The following is a 22,064-nucleotide window of genomic DNA, read 5'->3' as shown; positions in this document are numbered from 1 at the left end:
TGGCTACTGGCACCGGCTTCCCCCTGGCAACTGGAACCCAGGCTTCCCTCTGGCTGCAGACAGGCACCTGGGACCTTAGCTTTCCTCGCATCCCTGGCTTCTTCCAGAAAAATATCTGGTCTAATTAGTATATTATGCTTTTATTATTATAGAATAGGTAGAAAACTGCCATTCACTGGAACGATATCTCAATCCATTGACATTTTGCTTCCTGACAATAAACTCACAAAAATTCTTCTGAGGTTTTAATGATTGTTACATTGACAGATGGAACTCAGTTTTCTGATGAATCTCATTATTGCTGGATTAAACAGTGTAACTGTTCTGGCAACAGGAATGGCATCAGGTGTCTGACTGGGCTCAGACCAAACGTGAGTTCAGCAGCCTGGGGACTTGGGTTCTGGCTAGGAAAGAACTCAGAGCAAGACCCAATGTGTAAGAGAACAGTTACTGGGTAAATTACAGAGGTGTGAGAAGTAATTCTTAGAAGAAATGGGCTTAGGAAAGGAGTTAAGGAAGTAAAGGAAAGGCCCTTGGATATTGGGAGTGCAAGCTAATGGTAACCTGCCAGGGGAGGAGGAGATGGAAGGGAAGGGAAAGGTACACGGATGCTCCAGGGAGGGAGAGTGCTGGGTCCTCCTTCCTAAATGTTTTAAGGGGGGAGATATCAGGGGAGGTTGCTGGGGAAGATGTGAATGGAATATTCTGTAGCTTTCCAGGTGTGTCCATTCAGGGATGTGGCCTCCACTGATGGATTGGCTGGCACCAGAACAGGGGTCATTATTCAATGCAGCTGGTCCTGATGTCAGCTCTGGCATTTTGTTGCTTATCTGGGCCTGGAGCTACAGGAGGAAAAGTCTCCCTGGGGACAAGGTCCCACCCTACAATTGACTGCCCATTGCTGGACACCTGGGCTCTCCACCCTGGTGACCTCTGTACCTGGCCCATCTCCTTGCTCTGCGTGGGTCTGTGGAACTGCCCACAAGATAACCACAAGTAAGGGGTGGCTCATGACCTCAGAGGACCGTGACTGAATCACCAGTGGGAACACATCTTTTCATGTGAAAAACATTTTCTGAAGGTAACCATTCTAAATACACAGAAGTCACTTTTCCCGCTGGACATGATGGCTTGTTTCTGGTTTCAATGCTCTTTCTGGGAATCTGGCTGTAGTTCTGGAAGGACACCACCCTAAGGCATCCCTGGTCCCTGAGCCTGTGCACCTTTTTGGCAAATGCACACGGCAGACTCCAGTTGTCAAGAAAGATCAAAATGGAGCCAGATTCATTAGGTGCCTTTTCAGTGTGTGTGTTTGCAAGGAAGGACCACTGTTCCCTGGGGACTCTCAGCGCTGCCTCTCAGTGCAAATGTCCCTGGACAGGAGTTGTGGCTGCTTTGGGCTCAGGCCTGCGCACCTCAGACGCTGGGCAGCACGTGGTGCGAAGTGTCTTGTAGTCTGAGCTGGGTGCCAGGTGGGTGGAGCTGCTGTGGGGCCGGTGGGTGGGGCTGCGCTGTGCGTGGGTGGTTGGGGCTATTTAAAGAGCAGGTGGGTGGGGCTACGCTCTGCTCTAAGGCTCTGAAGTTCCCTGGGATCACATCTCTTTTATTCTGTCCTCAGCTGTGGAGCTGTGATCTGTAAGGTGGTGGGAGCCGCAGGCGGGACTCAGGAGGCCCAGGAAACCAGAAATGGTGAGTGTGCGGCCGGGCGCGGAGACGGAGAGGAGGGGCGGGTGGAGCCGCCGGGGCGGGACCGTCTCTCCTCGGTCAGGTCCGGGGCCTGCGGACCCCAGGCGCCCGGGGGCTCCGCTGAAACCGCAGGCCCCTCGGGCTCGCAGTGTGGGCCCAGCCGGGACCCGGGGTCCGGTTTGTCCCCGCGGCAGGGCCTTCGGCTGCGGAGCGAGTCTGGGCAGCTCTGCACCCACATCCCCGCGGCTCCGCAGTTGGTGCGGTGACCGCGTGGAGGGTCAGTGGGGACAATGGTGACCCGGTCTCCGCGGTTCGTGCCTGGGAGGAGCTGTGGTCTGTGGGGTCCCCTGTCCCTCCTGCCGGTACCTGCCGGCTTCAGTCGAACAGTACCTGAAAGGGGAGTGAGGATTGAGAAAAGAAAGACAGACAAAAGATGGGATCAGGAGGGCTCACAGTTCAATACTGCAGCTCAGAGTTTATTTTACACAGCATATTTATACAGCTCTGCTTACATAGCATTATGGAGAGCATAAGCAATTTTTCATAACTTTTGCACAGCTTTTTCCTGTTAACCTTTACACAGGACCCGAGACTTAGCCAACTTCCCCATAACCGTCCCTTCACCCCGCCTTGTGGCTGTAGCTAGCTTCCTTGTTCCAAAATATCCTGCTTACTTCCTTGCTCTTTGCACGCTGTGCTGGCTATTGTATAATATCTTGCTTTGTCTGCAAACTGGCAAGCCTCAGGGGGCCGTGAGAGCGGGTGCCAGACAGCCCACCTCGAAAAATGCGGTCCTCTCCGGACCTTGTCAAGCCGAGACCGCTCCCCACACCCTCCTTTCTCCCCAGAAGGATCCCGTTTTCTCCTGAGTTTTGATGTTTGTGGAGCAGGCTCTCAAGTCCACCCACTTTCTCCCAGATCCAGCTCTGCAACAAGTGGCTGCATTTCTAGTCACTCCCCCTAGGTGTGTAGTAGGCTACACCATGCAGGTGTGTGTAAGAGAACTGAAAACAACAAAACTGCCTCAAGATGGACTCCCCAGGTTCAGGGGTGCATGCCTGTATGTAACTGCAGTTTCACCTCTCCCAGGAGTAAAATTCTAACCCAGTCACTCTGCAACTTGCTGTTCAACACTAATCCCTCTAAAAGCCTCCTGCTGTTCCTTCCCCTAAGGAAGGGTGACTCTGCCTGAAGCAATCCTTTGTTTTAATAATCCTTTCCCTAATAAACTGCAAAGCCACTTCGTTTCTGCCTATAATAGTAAAAGCCTTACATTTTGAACAGCCGTTCAGATTCTATTTACTAGATGGAATTCGGCCTGATTTGTGAGTGGGAATGAAGCTAATTAGACCTCACAATTTATTCAGCTGAATTTTGTTTTTAAGCATTTGAAAAGCACCACAAAACAAATAGCTGATAAAGATGCTGTGACTCAGAGAAGGGAAGATGGTGTTTAGGATTGTAGTGGTTGGCAAACTGCGGCTCTCGAGCCGCGGTTTGCCGCTCTGTTGACTAATGAGTTTCCTGACTATAGTCTAGGACGTTACTGTGCACGAATGTAGACTTTATCACACTGTACACTTAGGCCAGGAAATGTACAAAACACAGATTCTATCAAGCCCAGGAGGCAATGATGCAATCAAAAGGCACAGTCAGCACAAGACCTCTGAGGCTGCTGCCCGCATCAAACAGCATACTGCTTCACAGCAAAGTTTTCTGTCACTAAGTAGAAAGCTCACAAAGATAAAGAGGATAGTATAGCAAATACAGGAACCAGTTTCTCATCATCAGGTTTCTATGTAGTGACCGTAACTGTATGTGCTGGACTTTCACAGGACTGGCCGCACAGGAAGCTTGTTTACACCAGCATCATCATAAGCATCTGAGCAATGCATTTCCCGATGACATTGTGATGGGTATGACGTCACTAGGTGACTGCAGTTTTTCAAATTCACTGTAATATTTTTGTTTTATAGAAGGGATTTTATTTTCCATTAGGTTACAATTGACATACAACATTATATTAGCTTAAGGTGTACAGCATAATGATTTGATGTTTATATGTATTGCATTGTGAAGTGATCATCAGAATAAGTTTAGTTATCAGCTGTCATCATACAGACTTACAGAATATTTTTTTCTTAAAATGAGAACTTTTAAGATTTACTCTTAGCAACTTTCAAATCTGAAATAGAGTATTACTCACTGCAGTCACCGTGCTGTAAGCTGCATTTCCATGACTTATTTTATAACTGGAAGTTTGTACCTTTTGACACCTTTCATCCATTTGACCCCCACCACATCCCCGTACACCACCCCTGGAACCTCTAGCAACCATCAGTCTGTGCTCTGTATCTATGGAGTTGTTTTTTGAAAGGTTCCACAGATAAGTGAGAACACATGGCATTTCTCTTTTTCTGACTTATTTCACAAAGCATCCTGCCCTCAACGTCCATGAATGTGTTGTTACAAGTGGCAGAATTTCTTTTTCTAATGGCTGAATAATACAGTAATATTCCTGTGTGTGTGTATGCACCATTTTCTTTATTTTTATTGTTTGAAGTAGTACATATATCTCCTTTTTCCCCATTAACACCTCCCCCCCATCCGCTGTCCCCAAGACAAGCCCCTACTGCCCCCTTGTCCATGTCCATTGGCTATGCTAATATTCATGCATATAAGTCCTTTGGTTGACCTCTTACCCCTCTCCCCTCCCCTCCCTTCTTTCTGAGGTTGGACTGTCTGTTCAGTGTTTCTTAGTTTCTGGATCTATTTTGGTTCATCAGTTTATGTTCATTATATCCCATATATGAGTGACAGCACAATGTGATATTTATCTCTCTCCGACTGGCTTATTTCGCTTAGCACAATGCTCTCTAGGTCCATCCATGCTGTTGCAAATGGTAAAAGTTCCTTTTTCATAGCAGCGAAGTATTCCATTGTGTAGATATACCACAGTTTTCGAATGCACTCATCTGCTGATGGACACTTAGGCTGTTTCCAAATCATGCACCATTTCCTTTTTTAAAAAAATAATTTTTTATTGTTGAAATAATTACATATGTCATCTCCCCCACCCCCCATTAACCATCTCCATCCCTCTCCCATTCTCCATTCTCCCCCTTTCCCCCTCACCCCCCGCCTCCACTCCCCCACTCCAGGTCTTCAGCTCTCTATTGTGTGTCCATTGGTTAGGCATATATGCATTCAATCCTTTGGTTTATTACTATCCTCCCCCTTCTTCCCTCTGAGATTCTGCACTCTGTTCCATGCTTCCATGTATCTGGATCCACTTCTTTTTTTTAATTTTAATATATTTTTATTGATTTTTTTACAGACAGGAAGGGGGAGAGAGAGAGAGTTAGAAACATCAATGAGAGAGAAACACCAATCAGCTGCCTCCTGCACAACCCCTACTGGGGATGTGCCCACAACCAAGGTACATGCCCTTGACCGGAATCGAACCTGGGACCCTTGAGTCTGCAGGCCGACGCTCTATCCACTGAGCCAACCGGTTAGGGCTAGATCCACTCTTTTCATCATTTTTTTGTTTTGTTACTTAGATTCCACATATGAATGAAATCATGTGATACTTGTGTTTCTCTGACTCACTTATTTCCCTTAGCATGATACTCCCCAGGTCCCTCCGTGCTGTCTCAAAGGGTAAGAGATTCTTCTTTTTTACTGCTGCAAAGTATTCCATGGTATAAATGTACCACAGCTTTTTTATGCACTCATCTACTGATGGGCACTTGGGCTGTTTCCAGATTTTAGCTATTGTAAATTGTGCTGCTGTGAACATAGGGGTGCATACATTGTTTCTGATTGGTATTTCATGTTTTCTTGGGATATCCTATCTAATAAAGAGGGAATATGCTAATTGACTGTCACTGTCACAAAGATGGCTGCACCCACAGCTGAGGCCAAGTTCCCAAGTTCCCCACCAGGTGGGGCTAGGCAGGGCACCAGGCCGGGGGATCTCAGACCGCACCCCCAGCCCCAGCACCGGGCCAGGGGACATGAGGCTGTGCCCCTCTGCCAGGCTGGGCTTGACAGGGGACCTCAGGCTGTGCCCCCCACTGAGTGGGGCTTGACAGGGGACCTCAAGCTGCACCCCCAGTGCTGGTTGGGGGGCATGGCCTGAGGTCCCCTGTCAAGCCTCGCCAGATGGGGAGGTGCAGCCTCAGGTCCCCCGGCCTGGTAACGGATGTGGGGTGCAGCCTCAGGTTCCCTGGCTTGGTGCTGGGGCGAACTCAGGCCATGCCCCCCACCCCAGCACCAGGCCGGGAGACCTCAGACCGCACCCCCCTGCCCCAGCACCGGGCCAGGGAACCTGAGGCTGCGCCCCCCACCCGTTACCAGGCCGGGGGACCTGAGGCTGCGCCTCCCCACCTGGCGAGGCTTGACGGGGGACCTCAAGGCATGCCCCCTTACCAGGTCTGGGATGGGGGACCTTAGGCCATGCCCCCCGTCCTGGCACTGGGCCAGGGGACCTGAGGCTATGTCCCCTGCCCAGCGGAGCTTGACAAGGGTGGGACTGGCCAGGTCTGGATCTAGCCCAGGGGTCCTCAAACTTTTTATTTTTACATTTATATATATATTTTTATTGATTTTTTACAGAGAGGAAGGGAGAGGGATAGAGAGCTAGAAACATGATGAGAGAGAAACATCGACCAGCTGCCTCCTGCACACCCCCTACCGGGGATGTGCCTGCAACCAATGTACATGCCCTTGACCGGAATCGAACCTGGGACCTTTCATTCCGCAGGCCGACGCTCTATCCATTGAGCCAAACCGGTTTCGGCAGGGGTCCTCAAACTTTTTAAACGGCGCCAGTCCACTGTCCCTCAGACCGTTGGAGGGCCAGACCATAGTTTAAAAAAAAACTATGAACAAATTTCTATGCACACTGCACATATCTTATTTTGAAGTAAAAAAACAAAATGGCAAAAACACCCGCATGTGGCCCGCGGGCCATAGTTTGAGGACGCCTGATCTAGCCCATTGGGGGTGGGGCCGGCTGGGTCTGGGTCTCACGTGATTTTGAGGCACGTGTGTGGGCGGGGACTTGACTCTGGGTCCCAGGATGCACCCCAGACTCTGATAGGAGGAAGGTTTTCATATACATTTTACTAATTTTCTTTTACCTCTGACACTCCTATTATAGAGAAAAGGCAATTAGCAATATTAAATTATTTCCTCTATTTAATCCCCTTTTAACCTTTTGCACTCGGATGTCGAGTGTGACTTGACACTGTTAGCATCGGTAGCAGCTCGTATGTCGAATTGTATTGAATTTATCAATAATTTGAAATATAAAAAAATCCAAATAAATAAGTTTGTATGAAAAGAAACTCTAGTTTTTTATTCTACTGCCGTGCTTTGTAAAATCTGGGATATTTAAAAAATTAAATCCCGAGTAGAATAAAGGAATCGAGAAAAAAGTGAGTGCAAAGGGTTAATGTGCGCAAATTTTGTGCAGTGGGCCACTAGTATTCCTATAAGTGGGATCACTGGTTCAAATGGCATATCTATACTTAATTTTTTGAGGAAACTCCATGCTGTTTTCCATAATGGCTGTACCAATCTGCATTCCCACCAGCAGTGTACTAGGGTCCTCTTTTCTCCACATCCTCTCAGCACTTTGTTGATGGTTACCATTCTGGCAGGTGTGAGATGGTACCTCCTGGCCATGTTGATTTGCATTTCTCGGATGATTAATGACTTTGAGCATTTTTTCATATGTCTCCTGGTCATCTGTTTGTCCTCTTTGGAAAAATGTCTATTTAAGTCCTTTGCCCATTTTTAATTGGATTGTTTGTCTTCTGTTAAGTTGTATGAGTTCCTTACATATTTTTTATATTAACCCTTTATAAGATGTATCATTGCAAATATGTTCTCCCATACAGTGGGCTCTCTTTTCATTTTATTGATGGTTTCTTTGCTGTGCAGAGCTTTTTATTTTGATGTAGTCCCATTTGTTTATTTTCTCCTTGTTTCCTTTGCCCTAGGACCATGGTCGGCAAACTGCAGCTTTCGAGCCACATGTGGCTCTTTGGCCCTTTGAATGTGGCTCTTCCACAAAATACCATGGCCTGCGCGAGTCTATTTTAAAGAAGTGGCATTAGAAGAAGTTTAAGTTTAGAAAATTGGGCTCTCATAAGAAATTTCAATCATTGTACTGTTGACATTTGGCTCTGTTGACTAATGAGTCTGCCGCCCACTGCCCTAGGAGATGTATCTATAAACATATGGCTAGGAGAGATGTCTGAGATTTTGATGTCTGTGATTTCTTCTAGGATTTTTATGGTTTCATGACTTACATTTTTAAGTTTTTTATCCCATTTTGAGTTTATTCTTGTCTATGTTGTTAGTGGTGGTGTAGTTTCATTGTTTCCATATGTCTGTTCAATTTTCCACTCACCATTTATTGAAGAGATTCTCTTGATTCCATTGTATGTTCTTGCTTCCTTTGTCAAATATTAATTGAGCGTAATGGCTTGGTTCGATTTCTGGGGTCTCTGTTCTGTTCCTTTGATCTATATACCCGTTCTTGTGTCAATACCAGGCTGTTTTTGTTCTGAGGTGGGACTCTTGTAGATAGCATATAGTTGGATCATGGTTTTGTGTCCATTCAGCTGCCCTATGCCTTTTGATTGGAGCATTTAATCCATTTACCTTTAGGGTTATTATTGCAAATATGTTCTCCCATGCAGTGGGCTTTCTTGTTGTTTTGTTGATGGTTTCTTTTGCTGTGCAGAAGCTTTTAATTTTGAATGAGTCCCATTTGTTTATTTTCTCCGTAGTTTCCATTGCCCTAGGAGCTGTAACAGTAAAGATATTTCTACAACAGATGTCTGCTATTTTTCTGCCCATGGCTTCTTCTAAGATTTTTATGATTTCCTGTCTTACATTTAAGTCCTTTATCCATTTTGACTTTATTTCTCTGTATGGTGTAAGTTGGTGGTATAGTTTCATTTTTTTTTGCATGTATCTGTCCAAGTTTTCCAACACCATTTATTAAAGAGACTGTCTTGACTCCATTGTATGCTTTTGCCTCCTTTGTAAAATATTAATTGAGCATATTGGCCTTGGTCAATTTCTGGGTTCTCTGTTCTGTTCTATTGGTCTATATGTCTGTTCTTGTGTCAGTACCAGGCAGTTTTGAGAACAATGGTTTTGTAATATAGCTTGATATCTGGTATTGTGATCCCTCCATTTTTGTTCTTCTTTCTCAAGATTGCTACAGCTATTTGGGGTCTTTTTTTATTCCAGATGAATTTTTGAATAGGTATATCTTTGAAGTATACCTTTGGTATTTTAACAGGGATTGCATTGAATCAATAGAATGTTTTTTGATAGGATGAACATTTTAAAGAGGCTGATTCTACCTATCCATGAACACTGAATATTATCCCATTTGTTTATGTTTTCCTCTATCTCTTTTTTTAGTGTCCTGTGATTTTCTGAATACAGGTCCTTTACTTCCTTAGCTAACTTTATTCCTAAATACCGTAATTTTTATGTTGCAATGGTAGATGGGATTGTTTTTTTAGTTTTCTTTCTGTGAGTTCATTATTGGTGAATAAAAAAACCATAGATTTCTGGGTGTTAATTTTGTATCCTGCTACATTGCCAAATTCATTTATTAAGTGTGGTAGTTTTATGATGGAGTCTTTCGGGCGTTCTAAGTACAATATCATGTCTTCTGTGAATAATAACAATTTTACTTTTTCTTTTCCAATTTGGATGCCTTTTATTTCTTCTTCTTGTCTGATTGCTATGGCTAGCACTTCCAGTACTATGTCAGACAAGAGTGGTGAAAGTGGGCATCCCTGTCTCATTCCTGTTCTTAGGGCAAATGGTTTTAATTTTTGCCCATTGAGTATGATGTTGGCTGTAGGCTTGTCATATAAGGATTTTATTATGTTGAGGTATGATCCCTCTATTCCCACTTTACTGAGAGTTTTTATCATGAAAGGTTGTTGGATTCTGTCAAATGCCTTTTCTGTATCAATTGATATAATTATGTGATTTTTGTCTTTCAATTTGTAAATATTATGTATTATGTTTATTGGTTTACAGATATTGTATCAGCCTTTCGTCCCTGTGATAATTCTCACTTGGTTATGGTGTATGATCTTTCTAATGTAATGCTGGATCCAATTTAGCATCAACTTTTTGGAGAAAATCACTTTTGTGTGTTTTATGTTTTCAAACCTATTGGGATGACATTGGCTAGGAAATTATATGTTTCAAATGTACAGTTCTATAATACATCATGTGTACATTGTATTATGTGTTTACCACCCAAAGTCTCCTTCCATCACCATTTAATACTCCCCTTTACCCTCTTCTACCTCCTCACACTCCCCTTTCCCTCTGGTACCCCACACTGTTGTCTAAGTCTAAGAGTTTGTTTTGCCTAATCTCTCCCCCTTTTTTCATCTAGTCTCCCAACCCCCTTCTCCTCCGACAGTTGTCAGTCTGTTCTCTGTATCTATGAGTCCCTGTAGACTTTGTTAATTTCTCTTCTTTACATTCCAAATATAAATGAAATCATGTTTGTGTTTTTTCTTACTGGTTTACTTCAGTTAGCATAATGCTCTCCGTATCCATCCATGTTGTCACAGAGGGTCAGATTTCCTTCATTTTTATGGCTGAGTAATATTCAGTTGAATTGTACCGTAGCTTTTTTATCCACTCACTTACTGATGGGCACTTGAACTTCCTTCAAATCTGGGCTATTGTAAATACTGCTACAATGAACGCGGGGGGTGCATATTTTCTTTTGCTTTGGTGTTTTGAGGTTTTTAAAAATATATATATTACCAAAAGTGAAATTGCTGGTTCATTACCAGGGCTGACCAGCAGACCCTGAACGACGGATTTATGGATTACTTTGACACAACATTTGCTGTGAAAGAGAGGTTAAGGGACTGCCCTGTTAAAGGAACCAGATAGCCTTGATTGCCTGCCTCATTAGGCTTTTATTGTAACAGCAGTTTGAGATAAAGTTTATCTTTTAGATACAATTAGTAGGATAAGTAATTTTGGGAGGACACATGTATTTGTAATGTCCTTTAAGTAAGAACATCCAAATATTAAGTATAAGGATTCCTGTAAACACCTGGGTGTCAGCACATGCACAGTTTTGTTTTTGAAAGGTCAAGAAATAATGAGAAGCATCGCCTTTGGCACTCCCTTAAGTCAGAATTCCAAAAAACAGGGCAGGCGGCCTTCGTTTTTCAGTGTGTCCTCTTTATAAACTTTCCAACCAAGTCTTGTGTGCCTCCCAACATCTCCACCTTTTTTGTTTTGCTGAATAAAGAAGACAGAGGGAGGTGGTGAACTTTCTGCTTCAGAATGTCAGGGCCCGTGAAGTGCATTTACTGCTCCAGTTCCAATTTTACAGATTATAAGAAAAAGAGTAATGCTCAGTTATCTGGAATGGGTGGAGTGTGAATATGATCCAATAATTGCTCAGCCTCTGCCATCAGCTTCGTCATGATTTCCCAGGTTATTCTGGGGGCCACCTGGGTCCGGGGAAGGTGCATAGTTTGGGGCTGCAGAGTCCACAGGTCCAAATTCTTCATTTCTGGAAGAGGATTGGTCCCATGCCACGCCATGGCAGGTTTTAATCTGGCGAGCTGGAAACCACAGCAGCCCTGGGGGATTGAAACACATGCATATCTTCTCCTCCATGTTAATAATTCATTGGGTCCCATCCAGTTATTAGTGTCCACATTTTGCCTCAAGACTTGTGGATCTGAGATGGGGTTATTGAGGTAAAGTACTGTTCTACAGAGGATTGAAAAGTATTATTCAGATTCAAAAAATTAAGGGTAAAGAATGCTTTAGATAGTATTACAGCAGGGTCTTTGAGTCCTATATTCCCCTTTTTGTTTTACCAGCATACCCTTCAGGGTACCATGGGCATGTTCAATGGTGGCCTGCCCTTTTGGATGTAAGGGATTCCCATGGAATGCTGGATAGACAAAGTTCTGCAAAAGGTGGTGAAGCCAAGGCTGCTATAAGCAGGCCCATTATCAGTTTATCTTGATACTAGAGGCTTATTTCCCTCTGTTGCCTGGGAAACCTTGCTCTCGGTGGCTGTAGCCATCTTGGTTCGGTTTATTTGCATACTCACCCTGATTGGCTGGTGGGTGTGGCTTGGGTGTGTCGGAGGTATGGTCAATTTGCATATTTGTCTATTATTAGGTAGGATAGCTACAATTGGACACAGGTCTTATTGGATTCATGCCAAGAACTGTATTGCTATTTATTAAGAATTGCCAAATACTCTAGGGATGGGTAAGGAGAGAAATATATAATTTACCAAATTGCTTTAAAAATGCTTTCTTATATCTGAAACACAAAAAGTTTAAGAATCAGTAATACTTGCAAATGACATGGAATCTTCTCCTTTCTGCAAAACACAATATTCTTGAATAACACAGCTGCAAATGAAACCAAATATAGTTATTATTTGACAAAGCTTCCCATTTTCTTTAAGGAGAAAATTTTCCTTTATGAGAGAGAGAAAACAAATACTTGAGGCATTCCAGAGCCAATTGTAGTGATCTAAAGCCAATTCTAGTTAAAGAAAAAGTTTCTTAAAATTCAAACTCTGGAAGGATTGTGAAATTTATTTTACCAAAAGTTCATATATCAAAGTGTATTAGGCACAAACATAGGCTAGCAAACTTCAGTTTCCATGATTAAAAGATGGCTTTTAAGAAACTTTCTGGTTAATACAACATATAACCATTTTAATAATTTATAGAACTTTTGCTTCCTGGGTAAAAAACAGGAAAGATCTTTTCCCTTTAACAGACTAGAAAAGGACTACCCAAAATAAGGTTTATTCTCTAACTTCATTTGTCCTTGGGTGTGGTCAGCAAATGACACTAATTGGATTTCTGCTATCTGTCTCCCTGAGTACATTGATATAAGCTGTTTACCATCTGGTTATACCCCCTGGTTAGGGAGTAAAAATGCAAATCATTTACTCTTAAATGTCCTTGGTTTAGGGAAGATAGAATTTATTAGATGGCTCCAAATTGCTATTTAACCATCTCAGTTTCTTATTCCACCTTTCCTGCTTACTGGCCTGTGTCATTTATACAATTTGTTTTCCACATTTCTCATCACAAAATTCCACAACTTCCACAAACTTTCTATAACTTTCACAAATCTTTCTTCAGACACCTTATAACTCAGAATAACCAGCTTTAGATTCCACTTTCTTTTCCCTTCAAAATGCATCTCCATGCCTCATGCCTTCTATTACACCAAAGCCATACTTTCTTTCCAATTAGTTAGAATGCTTCACCCTTAAAAATCTTAATTTTTAGGTAGCATGTAATTAACATTCCTCAGATTAGCAATACATTCACATTTTAAGAGCTGTTTCAAATAAAATACAAGACTTATTCATTAACAAATTCAAATCCATCCTCTAGATTCTTCATATGAGGCAAATTCAGATTAATATTTCAGTATCCTGTTATTTCAAAATAAATATTTAATAATTTTTATTATTTAATCCAGCAAACTCCAAAGTTTTAAGTTACCAAAGACTTTGGAAAACTATGTTTAGGCATATATAATTACCACTGAAAAAGCTCTATCATATACCCTTCATTTTAGTTATATTTATTTTGCCTTATCAACTTTTGAGATTTTAAAGCCAATTAATATTATTGAAGGCATTTCTTGGTAAATTTTGTAACAGGGATAACTCGTTGGCCTCCAGTGGCTTTAAAGCTTTGTTTTGTTTTTACATAAATGGGAGTGGCCTCCCCCCACCCACCCACCCCCCCTGTGCTATTTCTGCAGCCTGCTGGAATCCTCCTAGGAAAAAGACTTGGGGAGGTTTAAATGATTATTTCTCTCTCTCTCTCTCTCTCTCTTTCTCTCTTTTTTTTTCTTCTGAGTAGTCTAACAACATGAAATCTTACATATAAGAAGAAATCTTAAAAAGAGAAAAAGAAAAAATCCTACAGTAAATAAATGAGTACCCCTAAAAGAGTGGACTGGGACATTAGCCTTAGAATCTTATCTCACACTAACCCAGCACAGCAAATGGGTTCTGAGTGGCACAAACCCAAACAGCAGAGATAGATGATTAATTTCTGAAATCTCTGTTCCATTCCGCTGTTTCTACGCCAGGACCATGCTGTTTTGTAGTAGAATTGGGTATTAGGGAGTGTGATTCATCCACATTTGTTCTTTTTTCTTAAGATTGCTGTTGCTATTCAGGGTGTTTTGTGGTCCCATATAAAATTTTTGTATATTTGTTCTAGTTATGTGAAATACACCATTGGTATCTTGAAAGGAATTGCATTGAATCTATAGATTGCTTTGGATAATATGAACATTTTAATGATCTTAGTTTTTCCTCTCCATAAACACCATATGTGCTTCCACTTATAGTTTACATTCCAATTATAGTTTACATTTAATTTTATTTTGTATTATTTCAGGTGGAGAACATAGTGTTTAGACAGATTTTACAGTTTTCTGCCTGATATTTTCAGTACCTCTAACACCCCTTATGTATTTTGGAATCATGTGCCACTTCAATATGAAAATATTGCAGATTTAAATAAAGGGTCTTGTACATGCCAAGTCTTAAATTATTCCTCAATGTCCAGGCCCCGGGTACAGTGTTCAATTCTACTGGAAAGACTTCTTTTGAGTGTGATCTTATGATTTCAATATACGTGTCTATGTGTCCTAAAAATCAGTATGAAGTAACCCTCATGATCATGAGTAGAGGACTTCTGTAGAGGGCTAAGTTGTCCTGTCTTGCTCATGCCTGAGCTCTAACTCTAACGTCCTATCTCCTTGAAATGAGAGAGAGAAAAGAAGGTCAAACTGAGTTACTAACAAATATTATAAAAACAAATGATCATTCATACTCCTCCACAAGAATATTTTCATTCATTCAGGTGTATCTGGCTACTTCTAAGAATCTGGAGTACTTCAGGACAATATGGCCAGGTACATTTTGTTCCAAGTTGAATTTTCACACACCTCCTGGTCTCTCCTGTTTGATGATAAGTATAGAAGAGAAAGCTACAAGGCCCTTATTGTATTCATAGTCATTAAAACTTTATGCAGATATGACAGTATGCTTCATGGATTGCTGCATCAAATGGTGGTTATAACGGAGATGAGTTTTCTCACAAGGAATTGATGGGCTTAAAATAGGAGTATTTTAATGTATTAGTATAGAAGTTGTTCAAGGTACTCTTTAACCTGACTTTAGAGAACAATGAAGACTTGAAGTGATCACAGTAAAATCATATTAATAAATTCTATGTGTGCCCTAGCTGGTTTGGCTCAGTGGATAGAGTGTCGGCCTGCAGACTGAAGGGTCCCAGGTTTGATTTCAGTGAAGGGCACATGGCCAGGTTGTGGGCTTGGATTCCCCAGTGCGGGGTGTGTAGGAGGCAACAGATCAGTGATTCTCATCATTGATGATTCTATCTCTCTCTTCCTTTCCCTTTCTCTCTGAAATCAATAAAAATATATTTTAAGAATAAATAAATAAATTCCATGTGTTCTTCTGGAAGTGATTGTGGCAAATTCATAATAGTCTTAAAATCATGCCATAGACTGAATGTTGGGGACCACATGTCCTATGTGAACTTCCCATGAATTATGTATAGATCCTCAGTGCTGTCTGTCTGACCCATTCTCCTCTATGTATATGTGGGATGTTTTAGGACTCAGTGGCCTTTGAGGATGTTAATGTGGAGTTCACCATGGAGGAGTGGGCTTTCCTGGATCCGACCCAGAAGAAGTTATACACAGATGTGATGTTGGAAACCTTCTGGAACCTGGCATCAATAGGTAGTTATGACAAATTCTTTTTTTAAAATATATTTTTATTTATTTTAGAGAGGAAGGGAGAGAGAGAGAAAAAAATCAATGATGTGAGAGAGTCACTAATTGGCTATCTCCTGTGAGCCTCATGTTGCAAAAGACCAGAGAAAAGCTAAGCAACGATTTAAAGAAAAGGAGTGACACTGTTTATTTATGCCGGCGGACTCAGGGAATAACTTTCCAAATCTGAGTAAAGTAATATGCAGGGGGCTTCTCTTTTATATCTTTCTGGGGTCTTTGTCCCACAAATATGGATTATGCTTCTGGTCTTTTTCGTAGACTTTTTAAGAAGCCCCCAGGTGTTGGGGGTCTCCAGGCTATATCTAATGATCTGGCCTGGCCCCAGTGTTAATAGCCCTCCCTCTGGGGCAGTGCACTGTTCACAGTTTTATGGCCTCTGTAACAGGTTCCTCAAAACCAGTTTCTGTGAGAGGTAGTGACTTAATTATAGATTATCAAGAATGTACACTGAGCTTGCTGGCATTGATTCATATTGCTTGTTCCCCCAACCCCCTCAAAATATCAGGGTTACATTGGAATTAGCCTTTTAGCCTCCTCACTGGCACTAGGGATCTAGATTGCAAACTGGTCCTACTGGGAATTGACCTGTGACCTCCTGGCTCATTGGTTGACCATCAACCACTGAGCTACTCTGGCCTGCAACAATTTGTTACTTATTTAGTCAATTGGAAAAATAGTGTTGCTTGCTCATCAATGCCGTTTCAAGAACTGAAATATGGAAAGGGAGTACATTGGTAATTAAACTAGGAATGATCACAGCTCATTGTGTCCCTAAAATCTAACCATTTTTAATATTCTTTAATAGTTTATAATGTTCTTTCTAGTGTGTATTTCAGAAGAAAAATGTGAAGACCATGATAGTGAAGATCAGTATATAAATCATGGGATGAATCATAGGTGAGTTACATTGACATGAGAAAGCATTAAGAGCATCTTTGTTGTTTTTAAATGTTTTTATATACTTATTTTTTTATTTAATATTTTTTAATTTATTTCAGATAGGTAGGGAGAGGGTGAAAGAGAGACAAACATCAGTGATGAGACAGAATTATTGACACCTGCCTCCTGCATGCCCCTCACTTGGAATCAAGCCCAGAACCTGGGCATGTGCCCTGACTGGGAATCGAACTGTGACCTCCTGGTTCAGAGGTTGGCACTCAACCACTGACCTATGCCGATGGTACTAAAATTTTATTAATTTTAGATTGTGGAGGTGAGAGGGAGAGATAGAAACATCAATTAGCTGCCTCCTGCATGCCCTTTTCTGGGGTTAATAAGTCTATAGTCGGGCCATGTTCCCTTTCAGGGAATTGAACCATCAATCCCTGGTGCGTGGGTCCATGCTGAACCAGTGAGCCACATGGGCCCGGTCCACAAAACAATCTTAAAAACAGGTAATCCAATTGCATCAGCCCAGTTTTAAATATATTGGTTCTTAGAATTATCTCTAAATGTTTTTTTCTAAAATATGACCTAATGTTTAGTGTATAAAAAAATAATTACACTTGGAAACAATATACAGAAGTACCATTAATGAATATAAGTGTTTTCATAATATCTATGATCCAGACTATTTCAGAGGTTTTAGGATATCCACTTTCAAAAATCAGAATGTACAGAAACACCACACTTTTCTTGAAAACAGTAAAAATGTCATTGTCATATTATTAATAAATATTAAATAATTAACCAAGTATTAATAATATGCTTCTGATTTTTACAACAGTCATACAGTAGAGACACTCTGTACAAAGAAGGATGGTAGTGAATCCAGAAAAAACTTCAGCCAGATTCCAAATCATAATGAAAAGAAGGAAACTCCTACTGAAATAAAACAACCTAAATCCAGGTTGTGTAGGCAAATCTTCATGGGTTATTTATCCTTGAATAACTACCTGAGCTCTCACATTGGACCCAAACTACACCTGTGTCAAGAATATGAAGAAAACCCTTATAAATGTAAGGAACCTGAGGAAGCTTTCAAGCATCACCAACATATTCGAAGACATGAAGGCAGCCCCAGTGCAAAAGCTTTCCACTATTCAACTTCCCATAGAAATCATGAAAGGACACATATTGCTGGAAAACTATATGGGTGTGGGAAAGGCTTTAGTCGTCTCATTTACTCTAAAGTTCACAAAAATACTCATAGTGGACAGGAACCATATCAAAGTAAGCAATGTAGCAATGCTTTCAGGTCTCCCAAGAACTCTGGAGAAAATGAAAGAAGACACAGTGGAAAAAAGCCCTATCAATGTCAGAAATCTGGAAAAGCTTTCAGTTCCACTTCTCTTAGAAATCATGAAAGTACACATACTGGCAAGAAACCTTATGAATGTAAGCAATGTGGCAAAGTCTTCAATTGGCGCAGCTCTCTTAGAAAACATAAAATAAGACATTTCGGAAAGCAGCCTCATGAATGTAAGGAATGTGGTAAAACATTTCTTTATCCCTCTTTACTTAGAATGCATAAAAGAATTCATACTGGTGAAAAACTCTTTGAATGTAAGCAATGTGGTAAAAATTTATCTTGTCGAGCTTCCCTCCAACGTCATGAAAGAATTCATATTAAGGAAAAGCCCTATAAATGTCAGCATTGTGGCAGAGCTTTCTCTGATCTAGGTGCCCTGCAACGTCATAAAAGCATTCATACTGGACAAAAACCCCATAAATGTCAGCATTGTGATAAAGTTTTATCTAATCGAACTTCCCTCCATCTTCATAAAAGCATTCATACTGGGGAAAAACCCTATAAATGTGAGCATTGTGGTAGAGCTTTCTGTGATCTAGATGCCCTCCGACATCATAAAAGCACTCATACTGGGCGAAAACTCTATAAATGTGAGCATTGTGATAAAGTTTTATCTAATCGAACTTCCCTCCGACGTCATGAAAGCATTCATACTGGGGAAAAACCCTATAAATGTCAGCATTGTGGCAAAGCTTTCTGTGATCGAGGTGCCCTCCATCGTCATGAAAGAACTCATACTGGGGTAAGACCCTATGCATGTAAGCATTGTGGTAAAAGTTTTGATTATCCATCTTCTCTCCAAGATCATGAAATAATTCATAGTGGGGTAAAACCCTATGAATGTAAGCATTGTGGAAAAGCCTTCAGTTATCCACAGTCCCGTCGAAGGCATGAAAGAACACACATGGAAGAACACACTGGAAATAGTGGGGTAAAACCCTATGTATGCAAGCAATGTGGTAAGGCTTTCAGTCTTTCCATGTATCTTAGAATTCATGAAAGAATTCATACTGGGGAAAAACCCTATGAATGTAACCATTGTGGTAAAGCTTTCTCTGATCCAAGTTCCTTCAAACGTCATAAAAGAACTCATAATAAGGAAAAACACTATTAATGTAAGCAATGGGTGAAATCCTTTATTCATCCCAGTTCCCTTCGAATTCACATAAACATTTATAGTGTAGACAAATCACAATGAACTAATACTGAAAATAAGCCCTATTGTAAAGATTGTAGAAAAGCCTTTGAGTATTCTAGTTCTTTTTTTTTATCCTCACTTGAGGATATTTTTCCATTGAGATAGTGGAAGTCAGAAAGACAGCAATATTGCTGTAAGAGAAACATCAATTAATTGCTTCTTGCACACACCCAGACATTAAGCACACAAAGTGGAGACAAGCTCTATGAATGTAAGGAATGCAGTAAAGCTTTCAGTTTTCCCAAGTCTCTTAGAAAGCATGGAAGAAAGAACACATAGAGGGGAAAAACCTTATGAATGTAAGCAATGTGAGAAAACTTTCAATTGTCTCACACATCTTGGAAGACATAAAAGAAGTAATAGAAAGAAGCCTCATGAGAGGGGCCGGTCCCGGGTGTGGAGTTGTACTAGGAGGCACCAGGGTGGGGTGGGGTCCCTGACACACTGGCTTCGGCCTTATTTTCCTGGGTCCCCACTGGGATGGGCTGCTGGGTGGTGGCTGAGCAGGTGCCAGATCCCAGGGAGGTACCCAGCCCAAATGCAGTGCGCATCTGCTCTGGTAACTGAGCGCTTCACCTGCCGTGCACCTGGCCTCACAGTCCTGGCTCTGTGTGCATCCTGGGCGCCCATCCGCTGGGCTCTGCTCTATCCCACTGGGCACCTGGGGCGAATCTGCTTTCTTTGAAGGTCCTCTGCCTTGGCTCAGAAGGCCTGTGGGACTTGGAGCGGCTGCAACAATCAGGCCAGCCACCAGAATCCTACGGGCAGACCTATGGCTATCATCACAAGGAAACTGAATGAAGAAACACAAAGGGATGTTTTGAATTTAGGCACACATGTTAGGAATGCAAGAATTTTTGAGTCTCCTTTCTTAGATGGATTCAAAGCAGATTACTGGAATATAGTGCCTTATTTTACAATGTACGGAGTGATAGCATAATTGCAAAAAATCTTAAGTATATTACAACATATTTAGGGGAAACATATTTGTACCTAGAATTAACTGAGTTACCCTACTGTCATGAAATAAAATAAGTGACCTTGAAAAATGCCAAGTTGAGAGACATTAAAGCACTAATTTGGATTAATAAATAGAAATACTAATGTGATCTTATCACTGAATGAGCTCCATCAGGCAAGACATGAAACACAGTTCCAGCCCTACAAGAGCTTTGATGGTAAACAGTTACCATTGTTAAATTAATCGAGTAACTAATGACCAAGCAATTCCTAGTGAGACTAAAAATTACTCAATTTTTACCTGGAAGTAGATTTGAGACTCATATTTAAAGACAATTTGGCCCTAGCCAGTTTTTTGGCTCAGAGGATAGAGTGTTGGCCTGGGGACGGAGGGTACAAGGTTTAATTCCGTTCATGGGCACATGCCCAGGTTGCAGGCTCAAGTAGGGGGCTTGCAGGAGACAGCTGATCAATGATTCTCATCGTTGATGTTTCTATCTCTTTCTCCCTCTCCCTTCCTCTCTGAAATCAATAAAAATATATTTTTAAACAGTATATCTTCTAGAGAATAAACTTTAAAGACAATTTGATTGTCTCTTAAGTTTTTATGGGTGGGATTCATGAACTGACAATGTATGAAAATAAAATGAATAAGTAAATTGGGAGACTTAGAAAAATGCATGCAGTAAATGGTTCTTTTTTTTTTTTAGTAAATGCTTCTTGGTTGATGCTAAGCTACCACAGAGTTCTTGGATCTGTAGCTTTTAGCTTTACAATGAGTACAATCCTAGAAATCTGTTTCACCAACAGTTACATAGCGAAATCACTGTCAATCTGAGCAAGTTGCCTGCTTTGGTATTTTGTGGATATGAATCCTACCATTCAGTAAAAAGCTAAAAATGACCTGCCATGTCATGGGCCCAGATACTTCAATGACTTCAAAAAGGTGAAGGCTTTTTAGTTGAAGTTAATTGTTTGCAAGCAGTGAAACCAACTCTGTCTAACTTAAGGAAGGCAGGCATTTCTCTGAAATGGGGCAGATGAACACAGGCCTCTGAAAGGACCCAACAAGGGCAGCTCAAGTCCTGTCAGGGTCTGCCCTGGAATGGATCCCTGTTAACCAGGATCTCCCTTGGCTTTACTGCCCACACAGTTGAATTGCCCAGATCTCTTTAGTCCCATGACCACCCCTAGGCCAGAGGAGGGGGAAGAGTATTGAAAGATGTTCCCATTGAGACTTAATGCAGAGGTAGATGGTGGGTCCCGAACGAAAGTAGAGTCATTATCACAAAAGAAGAGAGAAGAGATATGGTATGGGCAAAACAAGAGATATAGGAATGTAGTTATTAATGGTGAAAATGAAATTATTTGACTTCAGGAGGCATTTTCCCATTCACTTGCAGATGTTAATTAGAGAATGATGGGTGCTGTTTGTATGGATTTATTATATTTCCTGTCAGATCAATTGGACAGTGTATATAATATAGACATTATGTATTTATTGAACACCAGATGGGAGACAGAAGAAACTTGTAGGACCCAACACCTTCGATGCAGTCTTGCAAAATAATACAAGGCAGCATGAGAAATATTGCAACTAAATATTAAGGGTAGTATGTTTCATAGGAGTTTTCAAGTAGCTAGAAAAGACTTGTCTGGACAAGTTTTACAGAGAACAAGTTTTGTTTGGGATCTTGAAAGATGAGTTGGATTTTGAAAAGGAAGAAGAGTGTATTTGTGAGGCACTCCAGATAGCTCATTCAGGCTAGAGGAGAAGGAGCATGAAATGGAAGTCATGGAACATAGATAAATCGCCATTCAACTTCCCTCGGTGCAGTGCACTCTACTACCTTACTTAGTAGGTCTTTGGATGTGGAATTGTACTTTGAAAATGCAGTTATACTAATGCCGAGTTTCTTTTCAAGAGCCTTTTCTTCATCAGCTAATCTTGAAAGATCTGCTTCTTGATCATGTTCTAATATCCGCCTCAGGTGCTCAGATTCACAGAGTAATTCCAGCCTTTAGTTTTCCAAAAGTTTTCCACCTTCTCTA

The 22,064-nt window shown here is 41.4% G+C and overlaps 1 protein-coding gene across 1 annotated transcript; it reads left to right on the top strand.

The window, feature by feature from the left end:
• The first annotated feature begins 1,581 nt into the window (after nucleotides 1-1,581).
• On the top strand, nucleotides 1,582-20,579 carry LOC103301152 (zinc finger protein 791-like). Its single transcript, XM_054717405.1, has 4 exons — nucleotides 1,582-1,689; nucleotides 15,423-15,549; nucleotides 16,428-16,500; nucleotides 17,330-20,579. The coding sequence occupies exons 1-4, from the start codon at nucleotides 1,687-1,689 to the stop codon at nucleotides 18,966-18,968; spliced, it is 1,842 nt and encodes a 613-aa protein (XP_054573380.1). The 5' UTR covers nucleotides 1,582-1,686; the 3' UTR covers nucleotides 18,969-20,579.
• The last annotated feature ends 1,485 nt before the right edge of the window (nucleotides 20,580-22,064 follow it).

Source organism: Eptesicus fuscus, chromosome 6, assembly GCF_027574615.1.
Source record: "Eptesicus fuscus isolate TK198812 chromosome 6, DD_ASM_mEF_20220401, whole genome shotgun sequence".
In the NCBI taxonomy this organism is placed as follows: Eukaryota; Metazoa; Chordata; class Mammalia; order Chiroptera; family Vespertilionidae; genus Eptesicus; species Eptesicus fuscus.
This window is presented reverse-complemented; position numbering and strand designations above follow the sequence as displayed.